This window comes from Galeopterus variegatus, unplaced genomic scaffold, assembly GCF_000696425.1.
Source record: "Galeopterus variegatus unplaced genomic scaffold, G_variegatus-3.0.2 Scaffold293, whole genome shotgun sequence".
NCBI lineage: Eukaryota > Metazoa > Chordata > Mammalia > Dermoptera > Cynocephalidae > Galeopterus > Galeopterus variegatus.
The window spans coordinates 575,165-584,042 of record NW_007726404.1 but is presented as its reverse complement, the minus strand read 5'-3'; the positions used below and the strand labels follow the sequence as shown (position 1 = coordinate 584,042).

Genomic DNA, 8,878 nt, shown 5'->3' with positions numbered 1-8,878 from the left:
CCGTACCGGACCGGGGACCGGCAACGGGATCGCAACCCTCGGTGTTGCTTCCCGCGCCTTGCTAAGCCAGTGAGCGGGAACCGGTCCGTATGTGGGATCCGAACCCTCGGGCGGGAGCGCCGCCGCGCTTCCCAAGCGGCGCACTATCCAGTGCTCCACCGGGCCGGCCCTATCAGGTTTTGTAGAGAATCAAGTTTAGCTTTCTTTTCTCTTCTCTGATCTATTTTTATTTTCCATTTCATTGATTTTTATTCTTCATTATTTCCTTCTTTCTCTGGGTTTATTCTGTTGTTTTCTTAAGTTGGATGCTTCCTTTTTAATTTTTAATCTTTGTATTTTTTCCCCTAATATAAGCACTTTTTTCTAACTACTACTTTCAGCTGCATCCCATGGGTTTGTTAGTTTTTACTTAATATTTGGAAAATTCCAAACATATTCAAAACTAAAGACAATTAAAAAAAAAAAGTAAAGACAGTAGTATAGTGAGCTACCATGTACCTATCACCAAACTTCAACAATGATTAACTCGTGACCAATCTTGTTTCATCTGTTCTCCTAATTACTCCCTGTACCTCTATCTTAAATTGTTTACAGGCACATGCACTTTATTTTTATTTATTTTTTTCTAAAAGATGACCGGTAAGGGGATCATAACCCCTGACTTGGTGTTGTCAGCACCACACTCAGCCAGTGAGCGAACCGGCCATCCCTATATGGGATCCGAACCTGGGGCCTTGGTGTTATCAGCACCTCACTCTCCCGAGTGAGCAACGGGCCAGCCCAGGCACATGCACTTTATTATTTCATCTCCAATATTTCACTGTTCTGATTGCCAAGCTTTTTTTTTTTCTTTTAAAAAGCATAACTGCAAACCATTATGAGACTTAAAACATTTTTTAATTTCTTGTCATCTAATACACTGTTATTGTTCAAATTTCCTAATTATTAAAAAATCTCGTAATTATGTTTTAGCCAGATCAAAGTTAATGTTTGCCTGGTATGTTTTTTTTCATCCTTTAATTTTCTACTTTTTCATGTCCTTATTTCATGTCTTTATGTTTTAGGTATTTCTTTTTTAAGCGTCATATCTATATAGCCGTGTATTTTTTAAATCCACCCTGAAAAATCTTTTTATTTTTGATTAGTCCACTTAATGTTTATTATAATTATTGATATATTTGGACTTGTTTCTCTACCTTGTTATTTGATTTTTCTTTTCTTTTTTTTTTTTTTTTTTTTACTACTTTCTTATTTACTTATTTTTCTGTATCCTTATTCCCCCTACTCTTTTATAAATGTATGCCTTTATTTGCCACCTCCTATGCTTGGTGATCTTTGAATAGGTAATCATTGCTTGATATTAATCTCAGAGTACCCTAGAGGTCTACATTGTGAGTGCTTTTTTCAAAGAATGTTTATTCAGCTTCTGCCAAGAACTCCTGTTGAGAACTGGGCTCTGCCCAAGAGTTTCAGACCCAGTGATTCTACTTCTGTAGGCTCAATGGCAGGGTCCATCTCAATGGCTTTGCTGCTATTGGTATCTGCATGTGGAGTCACTCCACTTCTCTCATGGGCCCACAGCTGCCAATCAGGCAGCTTATATTTTTGGCAAGTGGTGGTGCTGGGGTGATTCTTGGAGACCTTCCCATCTTTTTTTGCACACCCAGTAATACTTGTAATTGTTGTAGATACAGTTTTTTTTGCAATGGCAAAGTTCCTCAAAATAGACAGCTGTTATGCTGGAAGCAGAACTCTAATTTTTGCTATATTTTCCTTACTTTTTGAATTTTTTAGTTTTGTTTTTAGTTTTTAAAATATTTTGTGTAGTATACATACAATTTTGGTTCTTAAATTTTCCCCATTTCCCATGTATTTTACACATTTTTGGATATTCTTTACATACATCATTTTAATTAATTGCCCCATATTGCTGTGAATATCATTCTACATCATTTAGGTATTTATAATATTTTTAAATTATGTTTAATTTACTGTGAATTTTCTTATCATGTACTTTTTCTGTATTTGAGATTAAGTCCTTAGAATAGATTCCCAAATATAAAAGTGTCTGAATATTCTAAAATTATATATCATCTCAAAGTACTATAAGATTATAAGAATTTTGTATAAACAATAAATGTATTTATTGAAATATTATTTGAACTGAATATTGCTAGTACTTATTTGTTCTTAAGCATTAAGTATCTTTTTTTATTGATTATATATATTTTAAGTATCTTTTTAAATATGTTTTTTCAATTTAGAAGATATCAAGATACCTTGAATAATGCTTATTTGATATGAATGCTTGAATTCCATTCTTGATTTTATTAATATACAACTTTAATGGTTCTATTATAAAATAAATGTTTAGCAAGCACCAACTGCCTACTATATTTATTAGATTTTATGTGTTTTGTGAGCCAGCATTTCTCTCACGATCACAATTCTTGAAGACAAAATTAGACACAGAATTAAAATAAAAATTCTCTGTCACTTCTGAATTTTTTCCTCTATGTTACATTATCAACATCGTTATTATTGTAAATATAAGTTATCATATTTACTTGTAATTGTTAATCACGAATTTAATTTTTGCTCATGTGAAACCTTGGAAAACAGTTTAATTCTATTTATATATAAGGTGTCATCATATTTACCACTGCTTCGTTCAGTGCACTGAAGCATTAGTGTGTAAAAACCAATGCTATACTTTTTTATAGGTGGTAATTTTGTTGTTTTTAGATTATTTATAAATATTAATTAAATCTTTTTATTTTAGATTAAACCAAACATCAGAAATTAGGAAATACATAGTTAGTTCCTGGAGTTAATTCGTTATTTCATAAGAATCCTATCTTATTCACAGTCCATGTTCTGTTAAGCATCGTGGTGAATTTATATTTTGTTTTTCAGGTGTTTCATTTTTTACTTTTGGTACCTTAAAGAGTGTTGGGCTTTCCCATGCTCCTACCCTTCTTGGCAGACCTTCATCAGACAACCCTAATGTATTAGTTTTGAAAACTCACATAAACTTACTTTGTGGTGGTGTTGCTGGAGCAATAGCACAGACAATATCGTAAGTTTCTTCATCAACTTAATATAATCAAATTATAGTTATCCAATCCTGATTTTCAGCATTGGTTAGTAATTTTATTTTTTTCTAATAGATTATTCACAAAACAGGATCACTTGCAAAATATTGGTATTAATTTAATACATTTTTTCAGATGTGTCTGCACTTTAAGCATGTCATAAGTAATTATGTGCCAAATTGACCAAATTAATCTGAATCTACTCAATATTCTGTGGATTCTTTAAAAGAAAGAAAGAAAAAAAAAAGAAAGAAACCTTAAATATAAACTTTACCTGTATTTTCTCATGAGTTTGCCTATATGAAATTTCTGATGTTTGAGCCATTTATTGTGTGTGTGTGTGTGTGTGTGTGTGTGTAAGGAGGCATAGCTTCTCCTGCATTAAATCTTGAAGGCCTACTTTGTGCCAGACAGTGTAGTAGACATTGAGAGGTTCACTGAAGGAAAAACAAAGTTGCTGCCTCAACAAGCTTTTCTTCTTAATAAGAGAGTAGGAATACAAGGAGTTAGAGAGATGATATAACGTGTAGTGGGAACATAAATAAAGGTATTACTATATTGTAATTGGATATGTAGCTTCAAAGAATTTCCCTAGACTAAGAGAGATTGAGTAGAATGAGATAAAAAGAGTGTGGAATATTCTTCAAAAGAAACAGGAACTTTTCAGGAACAGGAAGAAAAAAGCGTTCTGTGACTGAGGAGTAAGTAGCCTATAAAACAGAAGACAACAGGAACATAGTGTCACAGTGAATCAAAAAAGAGTATCCAGTGGGAAAGGAAAACCCAAAATAAGTAAGGTGTTCATGAGATTTTACAGTTAGGGATTACCTTGTGAAAATAGATTCAGTGTCTTTGTGAGTGGGAGCAGATTATACTAGGTTGAAGGTAAAGAATAAAGGCTGTGGTTTACTTTTGGAATCTTGGCTGTGGAACCTTGTGCATTTGCGGGGCCATGACCACCTTCTGCTATACTGATTCTCTTCTTGGTTTTATTGCCTCCCTTTCTTCACTACTTACTACCAGTTTAGATCCTTAAAAATCTGTCTTCTCTTCTCTTCCCAATACTCTTTTTTTTTTGGTGACAGGCCAGTACAGGGATTGGGATCCAAACCCTTGACCTTAGGCTGACAAGGCCATGCTGTAGCCAACTGAACTATCCAGCCAGCCCACCCTTCTCTTCTTTTTTTTTTTTTTTTTTTCGTGACCAGTAATGGGATCGCAACCCTTGGTGTCGTGCCCGTACTGCGACCGGCAACGGGATCGCAACCCTCGGTGTCGCGCCCGCACTGCGCTCAACCAGTGAGCGGACTGGTCTCTATGTGGGATCCAAACCCTCGGCGGCGCTCCCGCCACACTCTACCGAGTGCGCCCCCGGGCCGGCCCATAGATCCTTTTTGAAATAGACTACCGAGTTCATGTTCTATGTAATATACTTGGATCAAAAAAAGTTACTAATGTCCTTGGTCAAGGAAAAAAATACACACATGCATGCATGTGTGCACACACACCCCACACTTTGTCTCTGGCTAAAAATTTATTCCCATTGCATCTCTTGCAAGCTTTTGGATGTTTCTACTTGGGTCTTTGGCCATTAGTGCAAACTCCATAATTCAAATATTAACTTCTCATCTTCCTCTTTACAGCAGTCCTCAGCTCCTAACTTTCATATTTGTTATTGATAATCACCAATCCTGATACCCTGAAGTCATTTTTCACATTGTACATATCCAAATAGTCACCGTTGTGTCATTTTAAATTTCAGAACATTGCCTAGAATGCTATTTTCTTTCTTTCCCACTGTCCTTTTCACCCATCTTCTTACAATTCTCTCCCTTCTACTAATCAATTCCTTCTACCCACATACATTTTTCCTGGTTGGAAACTCAGTCTCTCAGATTGAGGTTTTTGGTCTCTTTATTTACCCCTTTAAAATTTTTTTTCTCCCTCCTTAAAAAATAATTTCTGGAGATGCTATTGAAGTGCCTATGGAGCTTCAAATATTGGTAATGTTATTTCTTAAGTTGTTTGGTTGGTACATGGGTGTTTTGGTTTTTTATCATAACTATAAATAGTAAACTTAAATGCATATAAAATATGTAATTATTTTAATTGCATATCACATTTATGAATATTAGATACCAGGGAGAACTTCAAATAGCAAAGTAGAAAACAGCTTTGTGACATTGAAGAATGTCTCTAAGACTCACTTTTTTAATCTTAATGTTGGGATAACGGTACCTACTTCATGCAATTGTTGTGAAGATGAAATGAGATAATGTACATAACTTGTTTAGCATAGGACCTAACACAGGTACTGAATATTAGCAAACTAAAAATAACTTTAAAAAAGTCACTCCTAAAAGAGATACTTTTGCATATTTCATTTCAGGGAATGGTATAGTTTTCTCTGTTCTCAAAATGCAATTATGTGCATCATTAGTTTTAGCCATTAAGGAAATTTTGTATTGGTCTACTGTATTTGAGAAGACTTGCTTGATACTCTCAGAGTAGTAGTTCTCAACTAGGGGTGATTATGCTTCCAGTGGACTTTTGTTAATGTCTGCAGACATTTTTGGTTGTCACAACTGGGGAAATGCAACTGGCATCTAGTAGGCAGAGGCCAGGGATGCACTTAAATATCCTACAATGCACAGGACAGTTCCCCACAGCAAAGAAGGATCCAACTCAATAGTACCAAAGTTGAGAAATCCTTTTTTAGGGTTACAACAATGAAAAACACCCAGTTTGTTTCTTTAGGAAATGACATTTAATTCAGCCTTGAGGAATGAATAGAACTTAATATTGTGGTGCTGGGAGAGAAGAATCCTCTTACTGGAGGGAAACGTGAGCAAAGGCAAGGAAACCCCTATATTATTAATTGATTTTACTTATGTGCTTATATCCTGACTCCCATATTAGGCAAAACAATAAGAGAATAGAAATACATTATTTCCTAATGTATATAGGGCTTTACATTCAATAGTTGTTGAGAACTAAAAATTATTTTTACATCTTTATGCCTTTTTCTTTTCTTAGCTACCCATTTGATGTAACTCGTCGGCGAATGCAATTAGGAACTGTTTTGCCAGAATTTGAAAAGTGCCTGTAAGTTCTCCATATGTCATTGTTCATTTTCTTTGGGAAATGTAATGTTTGAAGTAAGTAGGGAAGTAGGACTCTGGTCTCAACAATAGTTTATATCTTCTGTTTTATCCCATAGTATACTTTGGTAACTTTATGAAGTTTTGATCAGGTTTCAATCCTCTTATTAAAAATTTTATTTTAGAACAGTTCTGTTAAATAGAAATATAACGTGAGCTACACGTGTAATTTACAACTTTCTGGTAGCCACATTTTTAGAAAGTATAAAAAGGAACAGATAAAATTGTTTTAAAATATTTTTTTGTTTAACCTAATATATCTAAAATATCATCACTTCAACATTGCAATATTTTGCATTCTTTTTCTTTTATTATTAACATTTGAAATCTAATGTGTATTTAATACTTGCAGCACATGTTAGATTGAACCACCACGTTTCAAGTGCTCAGTAACCACATGTGGCGAGTGGCTACTGTTACTGCACAGCACAGCTCTGGAGTTTTTTATAATCCATAGAAATTTAGAACCATTCTGTTTGATTGGTAATATATTGCTCCTCAGGAGAAGAGCAGAACATTTGTTTAGGAACTTGGATTGCCTATTTTACCCAAAAGATTTTTTTAAAGATTTCAGTCCAGATTGCATTGAAAGAGAAAGGGAAAACCCAAAATATTGGTTGGAAAGGAAAGAAATAATTCTTTCCTTGAGAAAGAATTTCCTTGTGTGTTTGAGAAACAATGAGAAAGACTTCTTTGCTGAAATCTGAAAGATAGTCCTTCAAGCTTTAGTTCTACAACCACCTAATGGTAATGGTATAGAAATTGAGCTGTAATGAAAACATAAAGGGCAACTATTCATACATCCTTTAGGATTGCATCAATATTTCAAAAATTATTATGAAATAATGTCAGTAAATGTCATGGACATAGTACAAACAAAATACGTTGTACTAATGAGCTCCAGAAATTTTTTTTTTTTTGGCAGCTGGCTAGTATGGGGATCTGAACCCGTGAACTTGGTGTTATAAGGCTGTGCTGTAACCAACTGAGCTAATTGGCCCAGCCCCTAACCCCAAAATTCTATGCATAATACTTGTACTTGTTTGGAATGACTTGCTGTTTTATTGTGAATTTTTAGTTTGTTATAACACTTCCCTTCCAAAAATAAAATACTTGCCTTCCAAAAATAAAACACTTGCCTTCCAAAAATATTCAAGATGACATTTTAGCTTGTTTTTAAAATGCTATTATGGATCCTGAAATTATCTCTTCCTGAGTGGGCATAGAGATGTCATCATTTAACCATTGTCTTTCAGTACCATGCGGGATACTATGAAGTATGTCTATGGACACCATGGAATTCGAAAAGGATTATATCGTGGTTTGTCTCTTAATTACATTCGCTGCATTCCCTCTCAAGCAGTGGCTTTTACAACATATGAACTTATGAAGCAGTTTTTTCACCTCAACTAAAGAAAAAACCATGGTTTCTTTTCCTTAATAAACTCTCAGAGAGAGAAATAAAATGTTACTTTAATTGTGGGAGGATCATTACTTGAAGAGGGGTATTTACCCTGTCACAGGAACCACTGGTATTTTAGTACTTGATTTTTAGTACTTGTTTTGTTTTAGTTACAAATCAAATCAAAAGCGCTTACCATACTTTTTGATGCCAAACATTATTCCTTAGAACATTAAAAAAAATTTTTAAGCTGGTGCTGGCTAATCATTTAGGTTATTTGAAACCATTTAAAAGCGTTATTTGGAAGTAGAACTAACTTCAAAATGGGGTTCAGGAGGTTGCCATTAGCTTTATCATGCTATTCCAAGCTTTCAATTGTAATCATGGTTTTTAAAAGACCCTAACATTGTTTCTTATTATTAAAATAATCAGGCTTGGTTATACTGCAGCAGAATAATGAGAATTGAGTTTTTAAATTCTGTAAAACATAGGAATATTATTCTTATTATCTCTCTTCTTATGATTCTGCTCCACTGGATAAAAGGGTACTTTTTCCTTCAGTTTTTTATAAAATGAAATGTTGTATTTAAAAAGTAGCCATGCAGAGATTCAAAAGTAAATGAAGTATTAGGTTTTGCTCAAATGTTATTATCAGGTACTGCGAGTAATTTACATGTGTTTTAAAAAGTCAATGTATTTCCCAAAGGCAGTAATAATAATTACTGAATATCTTTGCTCTCAAAAACAGAGTAGCAGTGTAGATTTGTTTTTGTTAGATGATTTGGTGTATACTAGAAAATTTATTTAAGTGGACTGTGAAGTATCCATTAATGTAGATGTGAATATCAAGGAATGTTTCTAAGGTATTATGTCATGGTACATCAACTAGTTCTTCCATGTAAAGTAATTTTAGTGCAATATAAGCAATATAAACTTAAGTAGAAATATAAAATATGATTTGAATTGTTATTCTTTATATTAAGAAAATGGTTTAAAATGTAAGAATTTCATTTATTGTGTTTAGAACATTTTTATGTTTTATTGTAAGTATGACAAATGGGAGAGGAACAGTTAAAGTTCTGTTTTCAGAAAAAGTGATTTGTAGAATTGATGTATTTTAAAAACGTTAGAAAACTCAGTTGAAAGTATTATTTTTTGCTTCACTTTTAATTTTGTTGCATAAAAGACTTCTTGTCCTACCTTGGTAAAAATTTGATGAA

General features: G+C 33.6%; 1 protein-coding gene across 2 annotated transcripts in view; it reads left to right on the top strand.

The window, feature by feature from the left end:
• SLC25A16 (solute carrier family 25 (mitochondrial carrier), member 16) overlaps positions 1-8,878 on the top strand; it is a 51,981-nt gene that overhangs the window by 42,207 nt on the left and 896 nt on the right. Inside the window, exons 7-9 of one of the 2 annotated variants that reach the window (XM_008567104.1) lie at positions 2,917-3,079; positions 6,132-6,200; positions 7,513-8,723. In XM_008567104.1, the coding sequence (XP_008565326.1) occupies positions 2,917-3,079; positions 6,132-6,200; positions 7,513-7,669 (389 nt within the window). In that variant the 3' untranslated portion in view covers positions 7,670-8,723. Of the gene's footprint in view, positions 1-2,916; positions 3,080-6,131; positions 6,201-7,512; positions 8,869-8,878 lie in introns of both variants that reach the window. The other variant, XM_008567103.1, reaches the window with a different exon arrangement.